At 60.4% G+C, this 27,464-nt stretch overlaps 3 protein-coding genes across 3 annotated transcripts in view; 1 reads left to right on the top strand and 2 right to left on the bottom strand.

The window, feature by feature from the left end:
- STRC (stereocilin) overlaps positions 1–12,081 on the bottom strand; it is a 22,542-nt gene extending 10,461 nt beyond the window's left edge. Inside the window, exons 1-15 of the mRNA XM_026648479.1 lie at positions 12,024–12,081; positions 9,832–10,845; positions 9,703–9,727; positions 7,503–8,781; positions 5,652–5,714; positions 5,286–5,396; positions 4,945–5,111; positions 4,277–4,463; positions 3,729–3,844; positions 3,412–3,544; positions 2,637–2,819; positions 1,176–1,214; positions 666–824; positions 287–430; positions 133–191 (exon numbers count right to left, since the gene is read on the bottom strand). Of these exons, the coding sequence (XP_026504264.1) occupies positions 133–191; positions 287–430; positions 666–824; positions 1,176–1,214; positions 2,637–2,819; positions 3,412–3,544; positions 3,729–3,844; positions 4,277–4,463; positions 4,945–5,111; positions 5,286–5,396; positions 5,652–5,714; positions 7,503–8,781; positions 9,703–9,727; positions 9,832–10,845; positions 12,024–12,081 (3,737 nt within the window). The remainder of the gene's footprint in view (positions 1–132; positions 192–286; positions 431–665; positions 825–1,175; positions 1,215–2,636; positions 2,820–3,411; positions 3,545–3,728; positions 3,845–4,276; positions 4,464–4,944; positions 5,112–5,285; positions 5,397–5,651; positions 5,715–7,502; positions 8,782–9,702; positions 9,728–9,831; positions 10,846–12,023) is intronic.
- Positions 12,082–16,631: 4,550 nt separating this feature from the next.
- Positions 16,632–17,983, top strand: LOC112118133 (zinc transporter ZIP1-like). The gene is made up of 3 exons (XM_024216320.2): positions 16,632–16,728; positions 16,945–17,075; positions 17,327–17,983. The coding sequence occupies exons 1-3, from the start codon at positions 16,632–16,634 to the stop codon at positions 17,981–17,983; spliced, it is 885 nt and encodes a 294-aa protein (XP_024072088.2).
- A 1,792-nt stretch (positions 17,984–19,775) lies between these two features.
- Positions 19,776–27,464, bottom strand: part of CATSPER2 (cation channel sperm associated 2) — a 13,802-nt gene continuing 6,113 nt past the window's right edge. The window contains exons 8-12 of the mRNA XM_026648567.2: positions 26,740–26,918; positions 24,957–25,056; positions 21,268–21,368; positions 20,715–20,876; positions 19,776–19,859 (exon numbers count right to left, since the gene is read on the bottom strand). Of these exons, the coding sequence (XP_026504352.1) occupies positions 19,828–19,859; positions 20,715–20,876; positions 21,268–21,368; positions 24,957–25,056; positions 26,740–26,918 (574 nt within the window). The 3' untranslated portion in view covers positions 19,776–19,827. The remainder of the gene's footprint in view (positions 19,860–20,714; positions 20,877–21,267; positions 21,369–24,956; positions 25,057–26,739; positions 26,919–27,464) is intronic.

Below are 27,464 nucleotides of genomic sequence, written 5' to 3'. Positions count from 1 at the left end.
GCCAGCCGCCAGCGTCCCCAGCGCCCTGCCAAGGGGACAGCGTTAGACAGCACCACGTCCTCCACCCCCCTCGAGCAGAGCCAGCCCCAGCAGGGCCAGACGCTTGGGCTAGGCCCTGCCACGGTGCCTCACCGAATCGTTTCCTGGCTCACATTGGTGCCCGCTTCAACCTTCCTCCACAGGAACTGGGCCTGTGGAGAAGCAGGGAGGGGAGGGGTCAGCCAGGCACAGCAGCCCAGAGCCCTCTGCCTGGTTTCTCCCTCCCAACGTGGGGACAGCGTGTTACCTGCTGCTGGGACCAGGGCAGCTCCCAGAACCGGCCGCTCTGCCCCAGCAGAGTCGCTGCGTCCAGGTGCAGGAGTTTGAGGGGCACAAAGGGCAAGAGGCAGTCTGGCCAGATGCTCCGGGCCTGCTGCTCACGGCTGAGCCGCTGTGAGGGAGACAGAGCCTGTGACACAGGAGAACACGGCCCCATGGGCCTGGCAGGCAGAGCGAGAGCCAGGTCCTGCAGCATAGGGAGCTGGGCTCGGCACTGCTGTCCGTGCAACCTCCTCGATACCCCCCAGGTCCTGCCCACTCTGCACCTCCAGTGCCCTGACCTCTGCCCCCCAGCCCAACGTCCCCAGACCCTCAGCGTCCCCTCCAGCCCCCAGCCCACCCGGTACCTGCAGCAGGGCTGCCTTCTGCGGGGCCGAGAGCAGAGGCAGAGCGGTGGCCAGGCATTCGCAGGCCTGGACCAGGGTGGGAGTGGGAATGGCCTGGAGGGACTCGGGCCCAAGGCCTGGCAGCAGGGGGCACAGGCTGCTCGCCACACCCTCCGTCACCTGCCAGGCAAACAGAGGAGGAGATTCGGAGCAGGGAGGGGCGAGGCTGGGGGGGACCCATCCCAGAGCCAGGAGAGGGTGGGTCCAGGGGGGCAAGGGGGTTGTGCCCACAGTGGGGAGGGCTGGGGGGGCATATGGGGCTGTGCCCAAAGCAGAGAGGACTGGGGGGGCCTGAGAGGGGCAGTGGGGGGGCCTAGGGGTGGAAGGCCACTACCAAAGCAGAGGGAAATTTTAACAGGGCATGAGAGAGGGGAGCACCACATCTCGGGCTATGGACACTGGGCCTGCTCCCACCCTGCAGAGCACTGCAGGGGAGTCGGGGCGGCTGGTCTGGGGAGAGCCCACACTCACATTCTCGGTCTGGACAGCCTGTGTGAGCAGCACAGATGCCTGGAAGAGAAGATGACACTGTGAAGAGCTGGGAGCCGGCACCCTAGCCTGGGGCTGCGGGCCAGGCCAGGGGCAGCTTGCAGGGGCATCAGAATCTGCATGTGGCTGCCCAAGGTGCATCATTGGGTGGCTTGGCAGGACCATTGGCACGTGTGACAATGTGGGAATTTTCTGTAATACTGTCTTGAATCCGATATGTGCCTCAGTTTCCCCTGTATTTTACATGGCTACGGGGGGGGCGGGGGCTGTCTGCTCTCAGGGCAGGCTGGGAGACAGGGTATGAATGTCACCTCGCTGGCTGAGCCCCACCTCGTCTCCAAGGAAACCCAATCGCCAGGTCACTGGCATGGACCCCAAGGGAGCTGGAGTTCCCCGCAAAGCGCCAGCACAAGCCCGAAGGCCGGGGAAGGCATGAGGACAGGAGCTGGCTGCTGGAGGGAGTCGGGGCTCTCACCAGGGACCTGACGAAGGAGCTCAGACCGAGCGCTTGTCTCTGCTTCCAACACTCCAGCCATCCAGCTGTGCCCCTGCAGCGCTTCGGTGCAGACACTGCCGACCCGATGGGGGGTGGGGGGGGGAGGTTCTCCCTCGGCTAGGAATCCACCTCCCCAGAGGCACTGTCTACACTGGGACCCAGGACAGCTGGACTTTTCACACCCTTGACTTATGCAGTTAAACCAACCTGATTTTCTAGCACAGGCCAGGCCTGAGAGAGACAGATCAAGCCTGAACTGGGCTTCACGGCAGCGGGGCTTGTGAAGTGCTCTGGGCTGACCAGCATGGACCTTCATTTCTCTGCTGCCCGAAGGCCTCCCTAGGTGTGTCCAGGTGACTATAAACCCACCTGTTTTCACAGCGTGTGTCCCTGCAGCCACTGGGCGAGGTGCTTAGTCCCTGCAGAGTGGGTGAGTCTCTGCCAAGCTGTCGCAGTTGGACTTGCTGGGCAGAGCTCCCGCTGTGAAGCTGGAGGGCTGGAGCCCCAAAGGTTCAGCCTCTGGAGGCAGGGAGGCTGCATGGCCGACCCTGAAGGACGAGTGTGCCCCTTTGGGGTGTAGCACCGATCCTGTGGCTCTGCCCGAGCACGCAGCTCCCTGATCTTTGCCAGGGTGGGGGTTGACGTCCAGCTGTCCGTGGGCAGAGTGGCCTGTACAAGGTAGTGTGTGCCCTGCACACAGTGAGCTCCCGGGATGCCCTGGCACATGGAGCACCTTGGCAAGCCCACGAAGGCTCCAGGTGGCTGGGCTGGGCTGGTCGCCCTCCTTCCCCACACAGGGCCTCCAGCACCCAGCAGTGTGTGCCAGACGTGCCTGCCTCACCACGTCCCTGCCACATGGAGTGGCCTGCTGCCCAAGAGCGGCTCCAGGTATGAGAGACCGCAGGGGGCGCTGGGGCTCAGGGAGGGCGAGCAGGCTGGGTACTCACCTGGGCAGGTGTCAGGTGTGCAGCCTGCAGCTCTGGAAGGAGAGCCCTGACCTGCGTGGCTGACAGGCGCTGCAGGAACCTCACCCCCAGCTCCGGAACGATGCCTCGCCAGGCACGCAGCTCCTGCGGCCCGACAGCAGCCAGGCCAGTAGAGCGCAACAAATCCGCCAGCGCATAGGCGACCTGCAAGCAGGAGGGGAGAGCAGGGCCAGGCTGGGCTTTCCCCAGGCAGAAGGGAGGTTCCCGCTGGGCAGGGGCTGGAGCCATGGGATCAGCTGGAGGAAGGCGGGGGGAATATTCCCAAGACAGCCTTGGCCCTGCATTCCCACAGGCTGCATCTGCCCAAGAGCTGCTGCGCCCACTCCCCACACAGCTGCACCTGGCACCCAGCGCTGTGATGGGCCAGACGCCCCCTGCAAGCAGAGCCAGCTCGGCCAGTGGCTCACCTGTCAGCCACGTTCCCCTGCAGCTCGGAGCAAGAGCCAACCAACACGGGCCCTGGCTGCTCTCCCGTCACCCCAGCAGCCCCCCGAGCCAAGCCCTGCACTCTACGGCCCCCCGGCAGGATGGTATGCAGAGCCCGGCCCTGGCCCTGAGGACTTCTCTGCCTCGCAACTCAGCAATGGCTCTGCCCCGAGGCTGGCTTCCAAGGGGCTTTTGTTCCCTCCTGGAGGGAGGCCAGGCCTGGGCCTACGTCCCACTGGCCCCCCAGCTCAGGGCAGGACAGCCGTGTTGCTGGCGCGCACACAGGAGCCCCCGCAGCGGCTCGGCTCACCCGTCCATGCTGGCTCAGCACTCCGTTGGCAGCACACGCCAGCAAGCTCTGCTCCACCGGCCCCAAGGGGTCGCGCAGCGGGGCCAGGACCTGCAGCTCTTCAGGGCTCAGATAGCAAGCAAGGGCCCCCAGCCTGGAGAGAGAAGAAAAGTTCCTTAATGGGGGACAGGAGCCTGGGCCCCACAGAGTTAGCCTGCCCCAAGGAATGGCACCACCCTGACCCCCCCATGGGCCCTGCAGCCACGACACAACACCCCGCCCCCCCACGGGCCCTGCAGCTACGACAACCCCCCAAACCCCCCACGGGCTCCTCTCACCTGTGCACCTGCTCGTCACCAGCCCCACGGCTCACGTTTATCAAGCTGTGTGCCACATGGCGCCCCTGGGCCAGCCCCAGCCGGACCTCCTGCCAACCGTCTGCCAGCCCCTGGATCTGTGTCACAGAGACAGGTCTAGTGCACTCGAGGGGCAACACCAGCAAATCCTCCGCAACACTCAGCTCCCAGGGGTGTGGGGGGATCCCAGCCCTTGGGGGTGCAGGGCCTGGAGGGGAGATTCCTGGGAAGTGGGGGGGGGGTCCCAGTCCATGGGGGGCAGGGCCTGGAGGGGAGATTCCTGGGAAGTGAGGGGGGGTCCCAGCCCATGGGGGCAGGGCCTGGAGGGGAGGCTCCTGAGGCCTGGGGATGAGGGAACACCAGGACTGAGCCTGGGAGCTAGGGAATGACGCAGAGATGGCCCCATGCGACAGAGCCACCGGCCCCAGGACAGAACGGACATGGGATCAGCCCCCCACGAGCGGTGACTGCCATGGGGCCGTAGCCCTGACAGCGCTGGGCCCTCTGGCTGGCTGGCGCTGCATCCCCACCTGCTGAGGCATGAGCTGCACAAAGCAGCGAAGCGGTAGGTGAGGCAGCAGCGGCTGGATGGTGCGGAGGAAGCCTGGGCGCCACGTGGGCACATCCCCGAGGAGCTGAGCCTGCAGCAGCAGCTTGGCAAAGGCGCTTTTCTGCACCAGCTTCATGTGGGCGCTGTGATGCCGCAGAGCAGCTAAGCTGGAGGGGGCGGCACATTAGAGCTGGCATGGCCTAGAGAGCCCCACTGAGCTCCGCCCGCCCGGTGCCAAGCTAGCTTGGCTCCCCTCCCCCAGTACCCACTCCTCAGCCCTGGGGCACCCCCACGCTGGACTGGACAGCACGGCCTCTGCAAGGCAGGCCCTGGGAGAGCTGGGGGTCAGAGCAGGGGCTGTGACACCCGGTGCAGGGGGCTCAGAGCAAGGGCTCAGAGCAGGGGCTGTGTGACCCGGTGCAGGGGGCTCAGAGCTGGGGGCTGATCTGGTGGGTGTGTGAGGGGACCGGGGCACACTACAGGTCATGCGGGCCACTGGGGAGCCGGTTATGGGGCACGCAGGGCACTGGGGCTCAGCGTGGGAGTGGCATTACCAGGTGTAAGGGGCTCAGAGTGGGGGGGCAGTTTGGGGTGAGGCGGGGCTAGGGCTGGGGGTGTTACGGGGGCACGTTCCAGGGCCTCACTCACACGCTCTCATTGGCCAGCAGGGCAGGCGGGACTCTCATGATGTCGGACACGGCCATGAACGGCATGAACTGCGACAGGTCAACAAAGAGCTGCGGAGTGAGCTGAGGGAACCGGCCCATCAGCCGCGAGGCGAGAGACTGCAGCGCTTGCCCATCCGACATGGGAACCTGCCGGAGCAGCGGGTTAGGGCTCCCCACATGGTGGCAGGACCCCAGCCCTTGGGGGCCAGCTGCCCCCATGCCCATGCGAGGAGACCCCCTAACGCGGGCCAGTGGCCACAATGCATCCTCATCGCTAAGGCACCAGCGACCTACCCCCTCCCGCTGGTGCATGGTGCCCACCTGCAGCCGGGGCCAGGAGCGGTGCAGCAGGGACAGGAAGCGCTGCACTGCCTCGCTATCCGCCGACAGCAGCAGCTGCTGGAAATTGTCCTGCGGCATCTGCAGGTATTCCTGTAGGGAAGGACAGTGCGTCACGGCGGGGCCCACGGAGCTGCGCAGCCAGGGCAGGGCCCAGCAAGCCCCGCTAGGCTGGAGTCCCCACCAAACACAAGAGCTAGTGCCAGGGCAGGGTGCATGGGCTGCGGGAAGGTGGAAGTGTCTTACTGGAGTATGGGGCACCCGCCCCCCACGGGGGCACCTATGGAATCTGGGGCCGCGGGGAGGGAGTGGGAACAGCCCCCAGGCCCTGCTGAGCGGGGTCAGTACCTGCACAAGGACTTCCAGCGCCGGGGCACCCTCTTCTCTTTGGATCAGATCCCAGAGCACAGGCTGCCAGAGAGAGCAGGAGAGCTCTCAGCAAGGGACCCTCCGCTGGCCCATCCCCCAGGCACCCCTCGATCCCCAGCATGCCTGCGGCTACCCTCCGATCCCCCGGGAAGGGGAATAAGCTGCGTTTGCCACTGGGGTGCTGTTGCCAGGGCCAGAGGTGGGACTTCTCCAGAGGTCTGGGCTCTTTCTCTGTCACTCTCCTGGCCCCAGGACAGTCCTGGATTCCAGCAGACCCACAGGAGCTCTTATTCCAGAGATGGGTCATCTGGGCCCCTGGCTGTGCAGGGCCTCACCCTTCCCCACAGCACAGAAGCCACTGGGCTGCCTGGTGCGAACGGGGCAGGGGAACACCAAGGCAGCAGCTGGGCCTGTGCTCCAGGCAGTGGGCCACCGTGAAACCAGCAAGAAACTGTGTTAACCAAAGGCCCCCGGGCCTGGTGCTGCCCGACGGTGCCCAGCCTGATGGGACCCAGAATCTCAGGGGAGGTGTGTAGGGCCTATGCAATTGCTCAGCTAGCTGTTAAATTCCCCATTAAGCCCCCCATGGTCGCTGCTGGGGAGCAGCGCAAACAGGGCAGCTCGCAGCCAGAGCTGAACAGGGGCTTGCTGACAGCCCTCGCCCCCGGGCACGACTAGGTCGTCAGCTCTCTCAGGGGGTCTGTGGAGCCACAGAGCTCCGCAAGTGGCTATAGGCAGATGGGCCACTCCCCCCCACAGGGCATGGAACCTAGGTAGGGTGACCAGACAGCAAGTGTGAAAAATCGGGACGGGGGTGGGGGTAATAGGAGCCTATATAAGGAAAAGACCCAACAATCGGGACTGTCCCTCTCAAATCAGGAGATCTGGTCACCCTAAACCTAGTCCACGGGCTCCCAGGAACGACCCCTATGAAGGAGCACTAGTCGCTGCAGCACACTGGCCCTGCTGGCTCCGGTGCTGGAATGTGCGCTGTGCTAGCTGAGGGGCCAGCCGTTCTCCTGGGCCTTCAAGGGGGTTCTGGGCTCAGCAGCGATTCACAGAGACCTCGGTTTGCAGCTGCTCAAAGCGCTTGGTCTCCTGCTCTCCCGGCAGGTCTGCCTTCCATGCCAGACACCTCTGCCCTCGGCATGCCCGAGGACACACACCTGCCCTGCACATGGCATCTGCCTTGGGTGGTTCTGCCACAACTCCTGCACTTTGGCAGGGGTTAGACTAGATGGGCTGCTGGTCCGTGTGGGTCTAGGATTTGTACTGGAGGGGAGTATGGGCTAGGACTCCGGAGACTGCAGGTCTGTTCCCGCCACTGCTGGGCTGCAAGCCCTCGTGCGCCTGGTGTCGGGCCCCGTGAGAAGCTCAGCTTTCATTGTGAACCAAGCACGTGGCTGCAGAGGGAGCCTTGAAAACAAGCCCCAGAACAGCCCTGAAAGCAGGCGGCCGAGCAGCAGACAAAATTCATTCTCTTGTCAAATCTCGTGATGTTTAGGGCCTGACTCAGGGTTTCCGGCCTCCCAGGGCTGATGACATGGTGTCTGTGCAGCATCCCGTGCTGGGGGGCCTGCTCTCCACTGGGGGGTTGTGGTCGTCATACAGAGCTGATGACAAGGGCAGTTTGGGATCGGTCTGGCATGGAGCGCTGGCCCCACGGCACTCGCACAAACAAGTGCACACAAGTGGCTGTGTCAGGGTTTGCAGCCATGAGCGATCCCACCCCTCGGGGGTGCACAAAGGGTTGGCGCTTAGCCCCAGCATGGCTTGTGCAGCGAACCCAGGGGCTGAGGCGGGCTGGGAGCAGGGAATGGCACCACTCACACTGAAGCAGCTCAGCAGCTCTTTCTTGAAGGAGGCGTCATGCTCCTGCCTCAGGTACTGGCGCACGGCCTGCAGGATGCTCAGGGAGGAGTTCACCTTCAGCGAGGCCCAGAAGGAGCCGTTGTCCAGGAGGCTGGAGAGCAGGATGGCCTCACTCAGCTGGTCCCTGGCTGCCTGCCCCACCTCATCCAGCTCGGAGGAGGGCAGGGTGAAGTCCAGCAGCCGCAGGAGATAGTTCATGCTGAGGATCCAGCGGGAAGTCTCCTCCTCACAGTGTGTGAGCTGGGACACCAGCCCCAGCAGGTAGGACGCAGGGTCCCGGCAGAGCCGAGATGCGTCCACGTGAGAGGAAATAGGCAGGATGTCCAGGAGGCGCTGCAGGAAGCACTGCCCATTCTGCAGGGAGTCCAGGCAGTGATCCATGAGCCAGGGGTGGGAAGACACCAAAGACTGGAGGAGGGAGGAATTCTCACACACCAGCTCCTGGAAGCTAGCAGCGTTCACCCCCCGGCACTGCTCCATCAGGCTAGCGTTCCTGAGCGCCTGGAGGCTCCAGGCATGGAAATTGCAGGGATCAGAGTTCCCGAGCAGCGAGGAGTTCAGTGTCTTTGTCTGGAGCTGGCGGCCGTGGCAGAGTCTGGAGATCCAAGCGCTGCTATCCGCGGGCACCGCCTGCAGGCTCTCATTGGTGCACAGCCACTGAGTCCAGAGAGTCTGGTTTTCCAGAAAGCAGCTCCAGAAATCCTCCTGGCTCCAGGGGGCCCCAGGCAGCCCCTCCGGACAGCTGGCACCTTTGGGGGGCAGGGAGAGGTTGCCACACAACTGCTCCATCAGAGGCTGGTTGGGACTGGGCAGCTGCAGCAGGGAGGCATTGCTGCAGACCGTGGTGTTGAACTGGCCAGGGAAGTACTCCCTGCATGTCCTCACCCACATGGAGTCCCCGCTGGCGGAGGAGAAATACCAGGCGGAGCTGGAGCATGCGGCCCCCAGGTCTGAAGGAGGCTGGCTGGAGCTGTCTGAGCCATTGAATAGGCTGCAGTAAAGATACACAGTGAAGTTGGAGATGCCAGGCAGGCCTGGGATAGTGTCATTGCAGGCAGACTCCAGAACCTCGGCTGAGGGCCAGGGCGCACCCCAGGCATCTCCAGATGCCCTCTTTGTGGCTTGGGGGGGCTTGCGAGCAGGCTGCATGCAGCTCAGGATTGGCGGAGGAGATGGGAAGGTCCTAGACCTGAACCCCAGCGTCCGGGCGTTCCAGCTGATGTTGTGCCTGATGCCCCTGTTAGCAGCAGACAGAGGAGCTGGTCCATCACCCTCTCCCTGGAGCCCATCTGCATGGGCTGGGGAAATCCCGCATGCTCGCCCCAAACCCTCTGGCCTTGCAATCCACACTCCACAGGCCAGGGCCCAGGGACACACTCTGCCGTCTCAGTCCTCCCACCACATCCCCCCACACTCGGGCCCTGCCTCACCGCATACCCCTCAGCCACCCCCTAGCCACGCACCTCCTCGCCCACGGCATAAACGGCCCCCATCCCCAGCGGGGGATCCTCCTCCTCTGTGCAGCACTCAGCGTTCGCCTGGCCCCTCTCACATGGAGTCCCACAACTTCCCCACCTGACCCCAGTCCCTCCGGGCCAGGAGAGCCCCCTCCTCTCCCAGGCAATGCAGACTGTCCCAACGCAAGACCAGGGGGGTGGTCAGCACCTGTGGGGGAACCCGCTCCATACACAGCCTGATTGTTAGGGGGTGTCACAGCCACGGCTGCCATGTGCCCTGCGATATCCCAGCCCCGCAACTAGCACAGCTCCCTCTTGTCTTTGCAGCCCCCGTCCATAGGGAAGGAAAGGGATGTCTCTTCCTGTCCTCCCCGCAAGAGGCCAGGGACGCAGCCACAGAGCTCATGGACCCAAGGTGGACCCAGCAGCTAGCACTCCTCTGCCCCGGCCCAGCCAGGCTCCCCTCCGAGAGCTACTCCAGCAACTCTCCCCAGGCGGACGAGCAGTCGGCTCTGGAGCTAGGGCAGGGCCAGAGGAAGGTTACGGCCGAGGCGTCTTTGCTGAAATCCCAGGCGTCCCTGAGCCCAGGACTGGGGTGACCCTGCGTGGAGCCCGGCATGAGCAGGGGCTTTCCATCTAGAAGTGCTGGGAGCCCGTGGGTCTGACTGCTGGCCACGCGCCGGCCCGCGCCCATGACTCACCATAGCAGGAGCTGCTGCAGGGTCCCTGAAAAAGGAGAAGGGAAGGAGTGAGTGAGCGTCTGGAGTCAGGCTGTGCAGCCCGGGCCTGAGGCCTCAGTGCCCCACGAGTCCTGGGAAGGAACGACTCACCTACAGTGCACTTCCCCTCTCGATCCGACTGAGGGACGCCGAGGGCCACCGAGACCTCGTCCACCAGCAGACCCGTCACACGCGAGACCTTCCTCCGGAAGCTGGTGTAGAGCGATCGGCCCATCCTCCGCAGGAGACGCTGCTTGGCCTCCTCCAGGGCCCCCCAGAGGGTGTCTGCAGAGCCCCCCTCAGAGTCCAGCCCTGGCTGCCTGGGCCGGGGGAGCCGCAGGAGGCTGCCGGCATTGGGGTCCAGCTCTCGGATGGCCCCGGGCAGCACGTGGAAGGGTTTCAAGTGTTCAGGAGCCAGGACGGGGCCTGCAGGCTGCAGACGGACCCTTGGCTTCCAGCTGGTGCCCGCAAAGAGCTTGAGCAGCTGCGACATCCAGTCTGTGCTGGAGCTGCAGTTCCCACGGCCTGTCAGGGTGCAGTCGGTGCCCTGCAAGCCAGGGCTGCCCTGGCCCAGCACCCCAGTGAGCAGCGCCTGGGCCAGAGCCTCCCCCAGGCTGCTAAGCCGGGCCCAGTTCTGCTGCAGGAAGAGGAGCAGGGTCTGGTCTCTGCTGAAGAGGCTCAGCAAGCTGTGGATGAGGCTCAAGAGCATGTCCCAGTCACGGCTGCCCCTCAGCAAGATCAGGACATCCTTCAGCTGCAGAGCAGGGGTCGGGGAGGGCTGAGAGAGGAGGTGCTGCAGCAGGCTCCCCCAGGGCGTGCCCCCGAGCTCGTCCAGCTTCTGCTTCTCGAGGTGCAAGGAGATGTTGTACAGAAAGCCAGAAATCTGGCTCCTGCTACCACGGCTCTGCCACAGGGCCCGGAGGGGGGAATTCCCGACTGTAGGCAGGATCCCCAGGGACTCCAGCCCCACCAGCACGCTCCTCACCAGAGACTTCACGTCCTCCTGCTGCCTCAGGCCTGCTGGGAAGCTGGACAGGACAGAGCCACCAGACCGCCGCCCGCCCTCCAACATCAGGAAGGAGATGAGGTCTTGGACCGGGACCCTGTGCCCTTCCGGGGCTGCTCCTGCAGGGGAAGCCAAGCCGGCTGAAACGGCATGGAGCAGGGCCCCAGACTGAGAACAAGGGTCACCCTATACCAGTCAAGGATCCCATCTCCCTGCCCAGTGACTGTGGGTCCACATCACCCTGCAGCTGGTGAACAAGCAGCAATTCCCAGCCAATCAGGTGCAGCACACGGGCCTCCATGGCTGCCCACCGGCAATCTTGGCTCGGGCCCCCCGCCTGGGAGCCCGCTGGGGCAGGGCCGGTGTCTCTCCGCTCTCTGCCAAGCACACGGTGCCCTTCAGGGCTCCAAAGGCAGGACCTCCCCCAGCAGCTGGCTGAGTGAGGGGCGCTCCCCTCCCTCTCCAGCGTGTGCAGGGCCAGGACTTGGCACTCATCCAGCCCTACCAATGGGCGACACCTGCCTCACGCCTTCCCCGGTTCTCCGAGACGGGCTGAGCACCTGCAGCTCCCCGTGCCCAGCTCGGCGCCTCTCCAGACCTGGCTGTCCAGGAATCACTGGGCCCACCTGTGCCTGGGGCCTGCTGCCGTGACAGTGCCTGGGCTCTCTGCACCCACCTTTGCACATTCACATCCCTGTGGCACTAGAAACTGGTCATTGCTGTAGCCAGGCACACGCCACTTCCAGAGAGCTGCCCACGGCGTTACTAGCCGCCCTCTCGTAATGCACCAGCAACACCGAGAGGTGGCGCGTTCATATCTGATCCAAGGAAATACCTTTTCATGCCACATAGTTCATCTGTGGGACTCACTGCCACAGGATATCACAGATTGGCCCAGGCAAGCAACATCTTCCTGTTATCAGGAGCTATCCTGCTGGGAGACACTAGGGCACGTCTGCCTGGGCAGACAGACTTACGCTGCCTCTGCTGGAGCTAGCATGCTAAAAATAGCAGTGCGGCCATTGGGGAATGGGAGGGCTCCGGCAGCCACCCAAGCTCGGCCTGAGGGGGCTGGGAGGGCTTTGACTTGGAACTGTCCTGGGACAGGGTTTCCAGCACTTGGCCCCAGTCAGGGACGGGATGTGAGGCTAGTGGGGCCCTGCCACCCCAGCAGCCTGGCTTTCTGCTCCCTGCTGTCCCCTGGTTCCCTTGTGACGCTGAGACGCTGCCTCTCAGGAACGTACCCAGGAAGAGACGCTTTACATGCCGATGCCCCCGATCCCCTGTGCCCACTCACCCGCCTGGGGCAAAGGTTGCAGCAGCAGCAGCCAGAAACACCAGTGGGACAAAGCCATTTCTCGGTGTTCTTATGCAGGGCAGGAGCCCAGAAGCCAGAGGCTGGGGAAGCTGGTGGTCACAGGGGTGTTCAGCCGGACTGGGGAGCAGGGAGCTCGCTGCCAGGATACAGGACCTGTACCGTGACACCAGACGCTGTCAGCGGGACTGGCAGGCGAATCCCAGCTCACCTGATCTCTTTCCGCCGGCCGAGCATTACTTACACCCAGGAAGGACGAGTCCAGCTCAGTGCTCACCTTACACTTTCCACTCAAAGGGAGGAGAGGGGAGGGGAGAAATGCCGGAGACTGCCAGGGCACGAGGGCCAAGGGGCAGGCGCCTGAGACTGCGCTGGAACTCAGGAGATCTGTGTTTGTTTCCTGGCTTTGCCACAGATTCCCCTTGTAGCTTTCGGAAAGTCACTTGGGCTCAGATCTATTGAAATCAATGGACGTGAAGAGCCACAATATGGTCGTGGTCCGTGCAGCCCCCAGCACCAGGGGGCCCCCCCCCTCGGGCGCGGGCCATGCAGCCCCCCCCACCAGGGCCCCCCCCCCCATCTCGGTCAGGGTCCGTGCAGCCGCCAGTAGCATGGGTCCAATCTTGGCTGCTGGCTCTCAGTGGCCCAGGACTGCCAGCATTGATGATAACAGCTAATGCTGAGTGTCCAGTCAGGCCAAGGGCCAACGTGCACCAGGACGACGACGCATTGCAAGAGGCAGACGCACCTTACCTGGTGATGGGGGAGGGGAGAGCAAGGTGCATCTGCCTCCTGGAGTGCCCTCTCTGACTACCCCAGTGCTGTTCCGGCTCTGTGCCCAGACGGGATCTGACAGCCCGGCACGGAGCCCGAAGCTGCAGGGCTAAGGCAGGGAGATGCAAGTGCCCCTTGGGCTCAGCAGCAGGGGGAAGGGTGAGCATGCACTGACCTCTGCCACCTGGGGTCACCCACAGGACAGCAGCAGGTGCTAACCTGGCCCCTAGCCAGGGTAGCAGCATAGGCCCAGGGATAAGGGCTGTGACCCCCATTAGCCAATTCCTGACCCCTGGAGGAAGAAGAGCCTGCAGGATCCGTGCCCCATTGACATTTCTCTGCCATTACTGAGAGGGACCATGCCCCACCCTCCCATACGGACTGCTCCCCTCCCCCCACTGATAGAGACCAACCCCTCACCCTGCCATACAGACTGCTCCCCTCCCCCCACTGATAGAGACCAACCCCCCACCCTCCCATATGGACTGCTCCCCTCCCCCAGTGATAGAGACTGAGCCTTTCCCCCACCTCTGTACCAGTAGCCCATCTCCCAGGCCCTCCTGTACCAGTAGCCCAGCCCCCCAGCCCTGGTACCGGCAGCTCAGCCCCCCTCACAGGGCTCGGCACTCGGAGCAGCTGTGCACAATCGATGTACTTGTCCTGCCAAAGCATCGGGGCACCACACTGGACACTGCTGGTCTCTGCTCGGACAGCCCCTGGCGCGAGCCTGTAACCTGAGGCCTGTCCCTGCACAGCCTGGCTGATCTCCGCCAGCCTGGACGCCTCCGCCTGTGAACAATGGCCAGCCTGCTCCATTATTGATGTCTTGGGGCACGGCCTGCTCGGCTCCATTCACCAGCAGAATAGTTGAGGAGACGGTGAAATGTCCTGGGATGGGGGCAGCTGCCTGCCTTCTCTCAGCAGGCCAGGCCCAGTCACCCTGACAACTGGGGGTCCCAGCCAGCAGCCGGGGTACAGCAGGGGTCTGCAAGACAAAGAGACCCTCCACCTCCAGGCCCAGAGGACGGCTGTGCTGCATTCCAGCTGGTCTTCACCTGCCCACTGCCGGGCGCTGTGTGTCCTACATGGCAGGTTAGAGCCCACGCTGGGGCACCGCCCCGCCCAGATGCTTCTCCCTGGAACTGGTCGTGTTTCCAGGCCAAGCCGGAGCAAGAGAGGTAGGCAGAAAACAGGAGGCAAGCTTCAGTCCGGCTGCGGTGGGCAGGCCTTGGGACTTCACAGCTCCCTCCTGGGCAGGTGACGTGAACAGCTGCTTGGACAAACAAGGAAGTAAATAAAAGCAGCTACATCCCCCTCTACCCCAGCCTGGTGACAGTGAGTGAGGGTAGCGGAGAGCAGGGGAGGGTGGGAGTGATCGAGGACGTGGCCTCAGGGAAGGGGCGGGGCAGGGCAAGGGTGTTTGGGTTTGTGCAATTAGACAGTTGACAACCCTATAGCTAGCTCATAATTAGCTTGCTTGATTTCATGTTTGAGGTTCATCTGACCATTTAGTTCCCTCTGCAATGGCAAATGGGCAAACAGGTCAAGGGGCAGGAATGTCTTACCTTGACAAATATCCCAGGGAAGGGCTGGGCCCCATGGCTAGGGTTAGGGGGCTGGGAGCCAGAAGCTGCTCCGGGAAGATTCTTGTCTGTGGAGTCTGAAGGGTTAAGGCGAGTCACAGTCACTCCAAGGAAATGGACTCAGATCCCACATACTGGATTCTGAGCAGATGAGGAGACTGGTTTTCCTGAAGTGTTTGACATTCACCTTTAAGAGACTCAGCCCCTTGAGAGTTTGGACTGACTGATCTCACCCAAGAGACCAGGGCATGGCCCCCTCCAGAAATTAGGGGTTCTGGCTCCTTTGCCCTGCTGGTCCTCTGTCAAGCAGCCCTCCAAGGGGACTCCTCACTGCTCCCCTCCCCAGCTCACAGGACGCAGTGGTTTTTCCTTTCAGCTCTGCATGACTCTCCAAAGCCCGAACCCTGCAGCAAAACGTTCCTTAACATGAAAACTGCTCCCATTGCTCACCATAACCTCAAAAGTGTCACAAGCAGAGAGCCCCGGCAGCTTCTCCCTCACACTCCTCCAGGGATGCAGCAGGCAGGAATACCTCAGCTACTCCCCACCCCACAGGCAGATACACTGGTTCAGTTTCCCTGCTCCCCATAACTGTGCACACAAACAGCAGACACCCCTCCCCCCATCCCACTCAAGGATACAGCATGAGATCACCTATCTCTCACACAAAGACAGAGTAAAGGAAACTCCAGATAAGGGCAACATCAACACGGGTGATTGGAGGCCTGGAGGGCAGGGGCCAGGGTTGCCAGTACAAGGGGAGACTAAGGCCTTGTCCACGCACAATTTTTGCACCACTGTAATTTTAAATTGGTGCAGCCCCTGTGTGTACACAAGCCCTAAAGCTGCTTAGCCGGGAAAGCAGAACAAGACAGAACAGGCTACACCGGGGATGTAAAATGAGCCAGCTAGGTCCCTCTTTACTCCTGTGATCGGAGAACAAAGAGCAGGGAGTGAAAGCCAAAAGCTACAGAGTCAAAGCTGACAGAAGGGAAACCCAGGGGCTTCGGCAGCATCACGCTAGTCTGCGGACCTTGCTGCACCAAGGTATTACTGAGGCAGGGCAGCTACCCCATAGCTGGGGCAGGATTACATGGCTGCTCCCCCACCTGCTTCTGGGGTCACCAGCTGGGGACCAGGAATGGCATCTCCCCGGAACAGGATGGCACAGAGGTGTCCTGTGAGTAGGGTGACCAGACAGCAAGTGTGAAAAATCGGGACAGGGGTGGGGGGTAATAGGAGCGTATATAAGAAAAAGACCCAAAAATCAGTACTGTCCCTATAAAATCAGGACATCTGGTCACCCTACCTGTGAGGGCTCAGAACATCTCTGCAGCCCCCAGCACTGGCCAGTCTTTGGGAAATAGCAGGGAGGCAGTGACAGGGGAAGGGGGCCTTGCTGTCATTGTCTTTGATGGGTGTGCTACGCACACACCCTGGCTGCAAATCCTCTGTCTACACTGTCGCTGATAGGGGAGGGTGGGTCTCACAGGCAGACTGCAGCTAAGGGGGTGAGACTTATTGACAGACATTAAAACTTTTGCTGCTAGATTCTCCCACCCCTCCTCTTTGGCAGACGGCCCAATAACCCGCCCCACTGATCAGTCCTTGGAGAGCAGTGAAAGGAAGACATGACTAGGTTCTGAACCTGAGTCACTGTCCCAAAGGCCCATTGTCCCTCACTCCCCCGGCTGCTGGGGGCACCTCCCTTCCGGCCTCCATTTCAGGGGGGCTGGCGGGGACAGAACAGGAACCGCTGCTGACCAGGAGCTCTGCAGCCCACCCCAGCCCTGGGGCAGACAGAGGTGGCCCTCTCCCAGGGAGGTGCCAGATCCAGGCCCCCCCAGGAGAACAGACAAGGAGGCACTTTCAGCGTCTCCTCCCTTCCTGGGCTGGAGGGAGCTGAGCTTGGAGCAGCCGGGGGAGGAGGGTCCGGGGCCTGCAAAGAAGTGGGGGAGGGGGAAGCCCGGACCGGACCCGACCGGAACCAGTGCAGCCCCACCCTCCGCTTGACACCAACCTCGTTGAACCGGCCCAGCCGCTGCCACGTGCTAGGGCATTCCCACGTGTGCACAAGCCCCGCCTCTTATCGTCCAAGCCCCGCCCCGATCCGCCCCTTTCTGCGGCTTTGGCCAATCCGCGTGCGGGGGTGGGAGTCCTGTGGGCGGGGCCTGTCCCGCGGAGAGCGGGTTTAAAACTCGCGCGGGCGGCCAGGGAGCCCCGAGGTGGCGTCATGCGGTCCCTGCTGGCGGCCAAGCTGGGCTGCCTGCTCGGGCTGCTGCTCCTGCCACTGCTCTGCGGGCTGCTCCCCGCGCGGCTGCGGGGCGCGGGTGGGTGCGGGCCGGGGTCTGCCGGGGGGATCCTGCCCACGCGGGCCGGGGTCTCCCGGGGGGAGGGGCCGGGATCCCGCGGGCCGGGGTCTCCCGGGGGGAGGGGCGGGATCCCGCGGGCCGGGGTCTCCCGGGGGGAGGGGCAGGATCCTGCCCACGCGGGCCGGGGTCTCCCAGCGGGGGGCTGCCGTGCTGACTGTTCCGTCTCCGGAGCAGGGACCCGCGGGCGGTGGCGCAGCTTCGTTGGCTGCGTGGCCGGAGGCATCTTCCTGGCCGCCTGCCTGCTGGACATCGTCCCCGACTCTCTGTCTGACCTGCGGGAGGAGCTGCGGAGCCAGCGGATCACGGTAGGGTACCCCGCACCCCCTCCCCGAATAGCGCTGGGATGGGCACAGCCCCGGGGGCCAGCTGGGCTCGCTGTTCCTCCCGGTTCCCTGCTGCAGCCCCCCCATTGCAGCCCCCCACCCCGCCCCATCTGGCCGTGGGGCCGTCTCCACCGAAGCAGGGCACTAGCGGCGGGTCGCTGCCCAGGGAGCTGCTCCCTGGGTTGGGGGGCTGGACCCCTCTGCTCTGGCCAATGCTCTCTCTGTTTCCCCAGGTGGATTTTCCCTTTCCTGAGTTCGTCCTGACTCTTGGCTTCCTGCTGGTTCTCGTAATCGAGCACGTAGTCCTGGACTGCAGTGAGCGGGGGACAGGGGAGGCCACCCCCCTCCTCTCCTGTGGGGAGGCCACCCCTCAGCCAGCAGGCACTGGTGAGTGGGTGGTGGAGACGGGTGCACCCCACTTGCCTGCAGACTTCCGGGCCCACTCGTCCTTCCGCTCCTTTGTCCTCTTTCTGTCTCTGTCGGTGCACTCGCTGTTCGAGGGCCTGGCCGTGGGGTTGCAGGACACGGAGTCCAAGGTGCTGCAGATCTGCATTGCTATCCTGGTGCACAAGAGCGTGATTGCTGTCAGCCTCTCCCTCCTGCTGCTCCAGAGCCAGGTCCCCACCCGCTGGTTTGTGGCTTTGATTGGCACTTTCGCCCTCATGTCTCCCCTTGGCATCGCAGTGGGGATCGTGATGATGCAGAACCCGGGCCCCAGCAGCACCATGGCCCAGTGCCTGCTGGAAGGGATCGCTGCAGGGACCTTTGTCTATATCACTTTCCTCGAGATCCTGCCTCACGAACTCAACTCCCCAAAGTGCCGCCTGCCCAAAGTGCTCTCCATGCTGCTGGGCTTCTCAGTCATGGCTGCCTTGCGCTTCCTGGGCTGACGCCATTGGCCCTGCTTGGGCAGCTGCTGGCTGCGCTCACATGTACTGAGGCAGACCCTGGCCTGGGAAACCATCAGCTGCAGGTTCAGCCCCTGCTACCAGGGTGTCTCCTGGAGATGGACTGGGATGAGTTTTAGGGGTGGGAGGGTCTTGGGACTTGGGGGTGGGTTCAGGGCCGCCTGGTTTTTGCTCTGGAGTCCAAGTAGGGCCTGGATTAATAGTCTAGCAGTATGCTGTTCACGAGCATAATGCCTGCATGTGGGCCGGCAGGTGAGGTGAACGTGTAAACTCCTGATCACCATCACTCAGATGTTGTGGTGATGGGGGGTGTTCACAAAGCAGCCCCTCCATTTTATCCTTTTAAACGTCTATCGAACTGATTTTACAAATGGAAATTGTGTGCTGTGCATTAAAGACTCTGCTGCACCCAGGAAAGCCAGCTCCCTCTACTCCCTGCTGGGGGAGGTCTGGGTTCTGGCAGGAGATGGGCTCCATGGGGGGGCGTCCGGGGGGGGGGGGAGGTGCATCTCCATCACATGGGAAAGGCAGAGAGCTGATCCTGTGAGATGCCCTTGTGTGTGGTGGCTGGGCAGGGCCAGAGCCAGCCCTGAAACCGCTGCCCCAGCCTGGAGCGGAGCAAAGGAACGCAGGGAGAAGGGGCCTGGTGCAGAGGGAGGGCAGGACAATGCCCTGCACGGCCTTGTGGGCAGCAGCCTGGGGCAGGGGAGGGGAACAGCCCTGTCTCAGGCCAGGCTTGCTTGGTGCTGCAGTGCCCTCTGGTGAGCACTGGAGAGTGTCGTGCCGGCTCCTTGTAGCCTTAGGAGGAGGCAGACTGGGCTGTGGAGCTGAGTGGCGGGGGCTGTGCCCAGGACGGAGGACTGCTCTTCAGGCACAATGGCTCATCAGCCAGAGGAGGAGATGCTGCCCCCAGGCCATCACTAGTGGCACTGGGCAGTACCCAGGGTCACAACCCAGGTGCTGCGGGGAATGCAGTGCACAGGTTGAGTTTGCTGAGACAAGCCTGGTCTCTGGCTGAAGAAGAATCAATCTGTGTGTTCCTGTGAGCTGTGCCTTATCCCTGTTCTAGAGATGGAGGAACTGGGAACAGAGCCCCCTTCCCAGAGTAGCAGTGCTGACCTCTAGCCCATGCCTCTTTGCTCTCCTGATGCTAGCAGACGGGGGAGGCACCCGTAATAGCTGGCCCCAAAGGAGCTGCTGCCGTGGGCAAGAGCAGATGGGAATCCTATAAACTGGATGGAGGAGCTCAGATCTATAAAGAATCCAGGCTCTGCTATCCATTCCCTGTCTGCCACTGCTGACCACATCCTGCAGAGAGCTGAGGGGAAGCACTCCCCACAGCAGCACAGGCCAAGCAAGGCCTGCAGCTTGGGGGGCTGGTTCTTGAGTTGCCCCAGACCCAGCCTGCTTGTTGGAGAAGGTCGGAGGCTCCCGCATGGTGCAGTTAGCCTGCATCAGCACCCCAAGGGAAAAGGGGAGGCCGGCTTGGGGGGCACTTTGCTGTGCAGTGGAGGGGGGCAGCCACAGCTAGAGGGAAGGGGGTGGAGGGCTGAATCAGCTGTGTAATCAGCACATGCTGCCAAGAGTACAAGGGTCCGCTACTTCCTGTTTAATCTAGCCCAGGTCTTAAGACAGCCTCTAGGGCCAGCTGCCTTGAGCCTGCAGCAGGATTGGAGGGGGAATGCGGAAGTCCGGGGAGGGAGGGAGGGGTCGGGACAGCTGTTCCTGCAGGCAGTTCTGTAGTTCTCTCTGCAGCGTAGTGATGCTGACTTCTCCCCTTGTGGGAAGGGCTCTCCTGCGGCACTGAGCTCCTTGGACGTGGCTCCCTACTTGTCCTCCATGTTCAATAAGGCCATGACTGTAGAAAAGGAAGGTAGAAGAGGTCTGGCTGTTTGCTGCTGGTGAAGTAATGGCCCTGACCCCCAATCACAGAGACTGAGGGGCTGATTAGCTTGTAGCGAATTACATAAGTGGAGGAGACACAGTCCTGCAGAATGGCAAGGGCCAACCACTCCTGTGTTCAGATCTCTGCAGCTAGCGGCTTTCTGCTGGTAGGGAGCTGCCATGGTCCTGGAGGGGCACCAGCCCCTCGTGCAGCTGTACTGAGCAGCGGGGTGGAGAGGTGCTGATCTAACAGCATGACAGGAAGCTGAGGCTACATGGCACAGCAATTACATGCTCAGGTGATGCTAAGTTGGGAGGAGCTACACATCCCAGGGAGGTCAGAGAAATAAATGGAAGGGGTAGACGATCCAATGCAGTTCAGCCCGGGAGAATGCTGGGATGCTGGTGCCAGGCCATGGGGCAAAGGCAGCGCCAATGTGGGCTCTGTGTGCGGAGCAGACCCCGCCCTGAGGTGGCAGCCCCTGGACCAGTCTCTTCCATTCTGGGCACCTAGTTATGAATGGGGGACAACTAGCCTTCCTGGCCAATAGCAATGGGCATGCCCTGCCCCAAGAGCAAACTGAGGAGGGAGCAGGCCTGGGGCATGGAAATTGCCTTGCAGGGAGCCCTGTTCCCTAGCTGCGGGGTTGTTTCACTGGTGCTGGGGGGAGGGAGGGCTGAGCTGAGAAGAATGAAATGCTGCCGGCAGAAAGGAGGCCTGGCAGTGTCTCAAAGGAGGGGCAGGTGCACATCTTCCCTTGTTGGGCTTGCTCACCCATGTGTGCTCAGGAACCTGCCCCCCTCACCCTGCTGTTTGCCTCCTACTCACCTGCGTAATGCTGCAGCCTCTTGCGCTCTTCCAGGTTGTGCTGCAGCTGCTCCAGCAGTTCGAAGTAGCGGAAGAGGGAGTCGCTGGGCCACACCACCTGCCCATCCTCATTTACCGCCACCAGGCTCTGCAGGTTCTGGTGGATGTATGTTTCCCAGTCCACTGGCAAAGGCAAAGGCTGCAGCTTCAGGACTGGCAAAGGCCCCCCTCGATTCCCGTGCATCTCCTGCATGGTGGAATGAGATTCCTGCCCTGCTGTGAGGGGAGGTAAAGGGCCCTTCTGTCTCGAACGCCCCCTCCCCTTGCACATGGAACAGGGACTCCTGCTGCTGGGGGAAGGAGAGTGGCTCGCTGTGGTCGTCCCTTCTGCTGCTCTCTGCCCCTGCGCCCAAGCCTTGGGTGTGGTACTCCCAGGAAGGGGTATCCCCAGGCTGCAGCCTCCCCAGCCCAATGAGATGCAGAACAGAAGCAGAGTTAGCTCAGCACAACTCTGCTCAGGCTCCTGCAGCTAGGCGAACGCTCCCCCTGCCCTAGGGGGGGCACGTGCACTTACAGTCCTTCACGTTCTGCTTCGCTACCACCTTGTACTCCGACTGCTGTTCACTAGAGGTTGCCTCTGCTCCTGGGCCCACCTCTGAGCCTGAGGCCTGAGATCTGCTGAAGAGAGAGGAACCCAATGTATCGCTGGAGAGAAACGCTGCTGGTTCTAAACCCCACCACGGATGGCGACCCAGGTCAGCCGCAGCCCTGGGGCTGGCTCAGCCGTGGCCTGGAATAAAGGGCTTGGCAGGCAAGCTGTCCAGGTCCAGCTAGGGTGGGTGTGGGTGCAGAGGCTGTGCCCTGAGAGCCCTGTATCGTATGCAGGTGCCTGTGCCCAGGGCTGAGTTTTCTGAGTTAAGGCCAAACCCTGCGGTCCCTGCCCTTCTGAGGACAGGGGGCTGTGGTGAATGCAGGGGGGGCTGTACCCACTACTCTGGGGGACAGGTGCCTCAGGACTCACCCATCATTGCCATACCTTAATGCTTATGGATGCCCACGCTCACCCCAAGGGCATCTCTGCAAACCTCAATTGGAAGCAGCAGAGGAGGAGAGAGAGCTGGGGATGTTAGTCATCCTGTGATCAAGCATGAGCTATCAGTGATGCACTGCAAAAAAAGGCAAATCTGCTCCTAGCAGGCAAGGTATTTCCAGCAGAGAGAAGTATGCATGCCAGTGCATGAGGCACTGTGTACAGTTCTGGTCACCCATGGGCAAGAAAAATGAATTCAGACTGGAACAGATGCAGAGAAGAGCTACTAGGGGAACGGAGGTCCTGCCTTATGAGAGGAGACTGGAAGAGCTGGTCTTGTTTAGCCTGGCACAATGAAGGCAGAAAGGGGATATGAGTGCTGGCTATAAATACATCAGGGAGATAAGCACCAGGGAGGGTGAAGGGCTATTGAAGCTAAAGGACAATGTTGGCACAAGAACAAATGGGGATAAACTGGCCAAGAACAAATTCAGGCTGGAAATTAGAAGGTGGTTTCTAGCCATCAGAGGGGAGAACAAAGGATGGGGAGCGGGAAGATGGGGGAATAATAAGGACTTGGCTTTTCACCCAGGAACTAAGGAAGGAAGTCAGGGAGAGAGCGAGCCTTAATTGGGCTTCACGGCAGTGGGGCTGGTGAAGTGCTCTGGGCTGACCAGCATGGACCTTTGTTTCTCTGCTGCCCGAAGGCCTCCCTAGGCGTGTCCAGGTGACTATAAACCTGCCTGTTTTCACAGCGTGTGTCCCTGCAGCCGCTGGGCGAGGTGCTTAGTCCCTGCAGAGTGGGTGAGTCTCTGCCAGGCTGTCACAGTTGGACTCGCTAGGCAGAGCTCCCGCTGTGAAGCTGGAGGGCTGGAGCCCCAGAACTTGTCTCCGGAGGTGGTGAGAGCGTGTGGCCGACCCTGAAGGCAGAGTGAGACCCCGCCAGAGGGTTTGGCTCACCAAAGGGGCTCCTCCAAGAGATTGTTCCAAAGCTAGGGGCATAGCCCCAACCCTGTGGATCTGTGCCAAGGGGCTTTTGCCTTCCCCTGCAGCGTGAGTATGGGTCACTTGCCCAGATTATCTGGGTATATCTCCGACCGTAACCCCCCGGTATTCACACCCTACACACTATTGTAATAGTCTTTGTACAAAGTGTGCCTTGTGAGGTATCATTTGAAAACTACTAACTTCCTGATCATTCGTATTCTTGTGATGCATGTACACGGTGTGGATTGAGTTATGGATAGGTGCTGCAGTTATGACTAAACTGGGCATGCTGGGGGCGTCTGCTCTAGACAAAGGAATGTGTAGTTGATTCTCTGGCCAGCCTGGCCTTCAAGCAAGGACAATGAAGGTCCATTTTTACACATTAGGTAGACAAAAGCTATTAAGCTAACCCCTGGAGGAAGAAAGAGCATAGAGCTTCCTTCACTACCAGACTCCGTCGCCTTCCGCAGCTTGAATGAACGTCACTTTGAGGGGTGACCTCAGAAAAGTTCATTGCAAAGATTTACTGGTCTGTAAAGAGCCTGAATGATCAGCAATGGAATCGGCTGATTGAATGCAGTATCACTGTATTACAAAAGTCTCAAGTGAGGTCTTTTCTGGAATGCCACGCTGGTGAATAATATCATCGTGAGATGTCTGTATTAACCCTGGATAAGGAATCTGGATACTTAATGATATTGTGCTTTAAAGTCTGTGGCCAATCAGGGAGAAAAAGGATCCCTCCCAGACCAAGGGAAGACACCTGTCTACCCGTCTCAAAACAACGGCAGCCCCATTTACATGCAGGGGGTGGGAAGCCCACAGGAAGCGGGGAAGTAGCATGAGGCCACGTGCCTCTTGAAACAAAGACATTGAACTTTGCGAGCTATATGCACAGACAGATGCCGTCTTTGGCATGTATCACTGGACAGACAGAGGGGAACAGAACTCGTGCAAACAGAGAGAGGCCCTTCAGCCAAGCAGTTGAAGTCTCTGGGAACTGAGGCTGCGTCTACACTACACAGCTTTTAGCGACATGGCTGTATCGCTACAGACGTGCTGCTAAAAGTTGGGCACTGTAGCCGCGGTTTGTCAGCTCTCCTGCTGCCAAAAAACTTCCACCCCCAACGAGCGACATTTGCGTTGTTGGCAGGAGCACTCCTGCCAACAACATGCTGTTCTCACTGGGACTTGTCATGCCAAAACTTTTGTCTTTCGGGGGGAGGGGAGAGTTAACACCTCTGAAAGACAAAAGTTTTGTCGATCAATTGCCAGTGTAGACATAGCCTAAGTGTAGGTGATAAACCTTCTTAGGCAAAGATCTTTCACCTAGAAAGACAAGGGTAACCAGCACCTGGTACTTCTGTGGAAGGTTCTGACAGGGAAAGTCAGCCATGACGGCAAAGATGAATGACTGGTCAGAGACAACAGCTTGAACAAAGCCTGCAGCTTGCTGGATTAAGCTTGAGACTTTTAGATGTGTGTTGTAACCCTTCTAACTTTATTCCTGTTAGTTGGCATCACTGACCCTAGGACCTATTGTTAATACTTACTTTTTATTATTATTTTTACTGTAAACCAACTCAATGCTGTGTGTGTATAAGAGGATGTATTTACCCCAGTAAATGTGCTGTGATGTTCTTTTGTGTCTTGAGGAACAAACAAGCCATATTATGTCTCTGACCTGTCCAGGAGAGGGCTGGACATTACAGAGCACATGGATGGGGGAAGATTTAGGACTAGGTGTACGTTGGCATCACTCTGCAAGTAGCACCCACGCCTGGTAGAGAGCAGGGACCGTGACTGGAGTGGAGCTGGCAGGCTGCTGGGGTCAGAGCTGCTGGACCAGGGCTATGAAGCACAGACACTGCGGGGGCTGACTGTGAACATGCTGGGCAGGGAGTTACAGTAGCAAAGCATTTGAGACCCCCAGGGTTACAGGGCAGGTGGTGACTCAGCCTCTTGCTGCTCTAGATTGCACCCTTGACCCCGTAACCATCTCACAATCATCTCCTGCCACTGCAGGGGCCGTGGGGCACTGGCGCCCCTTGGTCCCTCCTGGGCTCTGCCGGGGCACAGGACAGCTGCATCTCCTGGGGGCTGTCATACTTTGGTCTGATGGTGGTGGCGGGGGGGACCAGTGGCCTGGGCTGCACAGGAGGGCAGACTAGAGGGTGTGGAGGTCCCTGGCTGCTAGGGGAACTCCCAGACCAGCCTGAAATGTGGTGGGTGCTGTGCTCACTCACCTGTCTCTAATCTGTATTTTAAATAAATCTGCTTTCTTCTGGGCCTCTATCTGCTTCACCTCTTCAGCCAGGTCATTCCGGATAGTCTGGAAATTAGTCACTGACAAACCCAGAGCCCCCATTACGCCCGGGCGGTCCTGAGGGTCTTAGGAGGGACAGTGGGGGCATGGAGGCTCCCTACAGACTATTACCCTTCCTTGTACCATTGCTGCACGGAGCCCACTAGACTTTATGCCTGGTGAGCTGGGATCTAGGGCAGCATCCAGAAGGTTATTTTAAAAACAGGGTTTATTTCTGCATTGTCTGTTACCATAGGAACATCAAATTGTACCTTCTTTTTGCTGGCGGTCTCCCTGGAGTACCACAGAGCTGGGCTGGGATTCCTTCAGCCCCTAACCAAAGGGGTAGGGTGTTGAACCTTTGGCACTAGTCCTCCCAGTTTCATAGAATATCAGGGTTGGAAGAGACCTCAGGAGGTCATCTAGTCCAACCCCCTGCTCAAATCCTCCCAGCCAGGGCTTTGTCAAGCCTGATATTAAAAACCTCTAAGGAAGGAGATTCCACCACCTCTGTAGGTAACCCATTCCAGTGCTTCACCAACCTCCTAGTGAAAAAGTTTTTCCTAATATCCAACCTAAACCTCCTCCACTGCAACTTGAGACCATTACTCCTTGTTCTGTCATCCGGTACCACTGAGAACAGTCTAGATCCATCCTCTTTGGAACCCCCCTTCAGGTAGTTGAAAGCAGCTATCAAATCCCCCCTCATTCTTCTCTTCTGCAGACTAAACAATCCCAGTTCCCTCAGCCTCTCCTCATAAGTCATGTGCTCCAGCCCCCTAATCATTTTTGTTGCCCTCCGCTGGACTCTTTCCAATTTTTCCACATCCTTCTTGTAGTGTGGGGCCTAAAACTGGACACAGTACTCCAGGTGAGGCCTCACCAATACCGAATAGAGGGGAATGATCACGTCTCTCGATCTGCTGGCAATGCCCCTACTTATACAGCCCAATATACCGTTAGCCTTCTTGGCAACAAGGGCACACTGTTGACTCATATCCAGCTTCTCGTCCACTGTCACCCCTAGGCCCTTTTCTGCAGAACTGCTGCCTAGCCACTCGGTCCCTAGTCTGTAGCAGTGCATGGGATTCTTCCGTCCTAAGTGCAGGACTCTGCACTTGTCCTTGTTGAACCTCATCAGATTTCTTTTGGCCCAATCCTCTAATTTGTCTAGGTCCCTCTGTATCCTGTCCCTACCCTCCAGCGTATCTACCACTCCTCCCAGCTTAGTGTCATCTTGCTGAGAGTGCACAGTCCACGCCATCCTCCAGATCATTAATGAAGATATTGAACAAAACCGGCCCCAGGATCGACCCTTGGGGCACTCCACTTGATACCGGCTGCCAACTAGACATGGAGATGTTTCAATTAAACAGGTGTGACCAAATCACAATCCCCACTCCACAATTACTCTGCTTTCCTGTGCCTGGTCCCTGTCCTGCTGGGATTCTAGGAGTTTTCTAGTTGTCCAGAGAGTCTGCAAGGACCGGGGCAAGACATGTCTTGAGTTTATAAGGCGAAAGCCCCCCACATGAGCCTGAACCAGGTGCCACCAGAAGCTGAGAAGGGTCCATACTTTGCTTTGCAGGGGAACTAGATGTAGCAATAGTGAGCCACCATGGGCAGAGGGCTTTGCATGGGGACCGCCAGACCCTATTGCATGCCAGCATGGGAGGCTGTAGTGTTCCCGCGGCCTTGGCAGTGTGCGGGGCCTAGGCACTTACCCATAATTGCCACAAAGAAGTTCCTGAACATGAAGGATCCAATCAGCAGCCAGAGGATGATGTAGAGGCTGCTGATGACCTTGTTCATCTCAGGTATCTTCCAGGTGTCCTGGAGCAGGGCGTACCAGTGATCCATGGTGAAGAGGATGAAGAGTGTCACCAGTGTGTTGGGGAGATCCCTGCAGGCAGAGAACAGCTTCAGGGCATGGTGCTTTGACCGTGAGGCCTAGTGATGCCTGCGGGATCCAAGTTGTCTCTGGGCCACCTGCTGCTTTGCTGGTGATCTCTCGCCTGAGTCCAAGTGCAGAGGCAGTGGTGATGAGTGCTGCATGCTGCAGAGGAGGGGGCTGGCATCAGTTAGTTGTGGCCCTTATTCTGGGAAGGTGACAGCGTGACACTCAGGTGAGCAGTTTGCTTGGCCCCAGCATTCTGCCATACACAACAGGCAGGCGCCCCTCCAGTAGCGTAGCTGGGGGGAAGCGAGGCAGCGGCCGCTCCCCCACTGAGCACAAGTGACACCTTGTCAATTTCTTGGCACCTTTTTAATTTTTACTCACCCGGAGGGAACAGGGGGAGCGATCAAAAAAACAAGGCGCCACTCGCTGCAGCACTTTTACTCACCCGGCGGCGGGACCTTCAGTGCCGCCGAAGACACCCGGAGCGAGTGGAGGGCCCGCGGCCGAAGACCCCCGGAGCGAGTGGAGGGCCCGCCGCCGAAGACCCCC

Source organism: Terrapene carolina, unplaced genomic scaffold (genome assembly GCF_002925995.2).
Source record: "Terrapene carolina triunguis isolate 2854851 unplaced genomic scaffold, T_m_triunguis-2.0 Scaffold67, whole genome shotgun sequence".
Classification (NCBI taxonomy): domain Eukaryota; kingdom Metazoa; phylum Chordata; order Testudines; family Emydidae; genus Terrapene; species Terrapene triunguis.
This window is presented reverse-complemented; position numbering and strand designations above follow the sequence as displayed.

What these genes read in the sequence shown, in the direction of transcription:
- LOC112118133 (XM_024216320.2), top strand. Translation starts at nt 16,632, where the DNA reads ATGCGGTCCCTGCTGGCGGCCAAGCTGGGCTGCCTGCTCGGGCTGCTG. An exon ending in CGCGCGGCTGCGGGGCGCGG is followed by an intron (nt 16,729 to 16,944) that starts GTGGGTGCGGGC and finishes TCTCCGGAGCAG; the next exon opens with GGACCCGCGGGCGGTGGCGC. An exon ending in TGCGGAGCCAGCGGATCACG is followed by an intron (nt 17,076 to 17,326) that starts GTAGGGTACCCC and finishes CTGTTTCCCCAG; the next exon opens with GTGGATTTTCCCTTTCCTGA.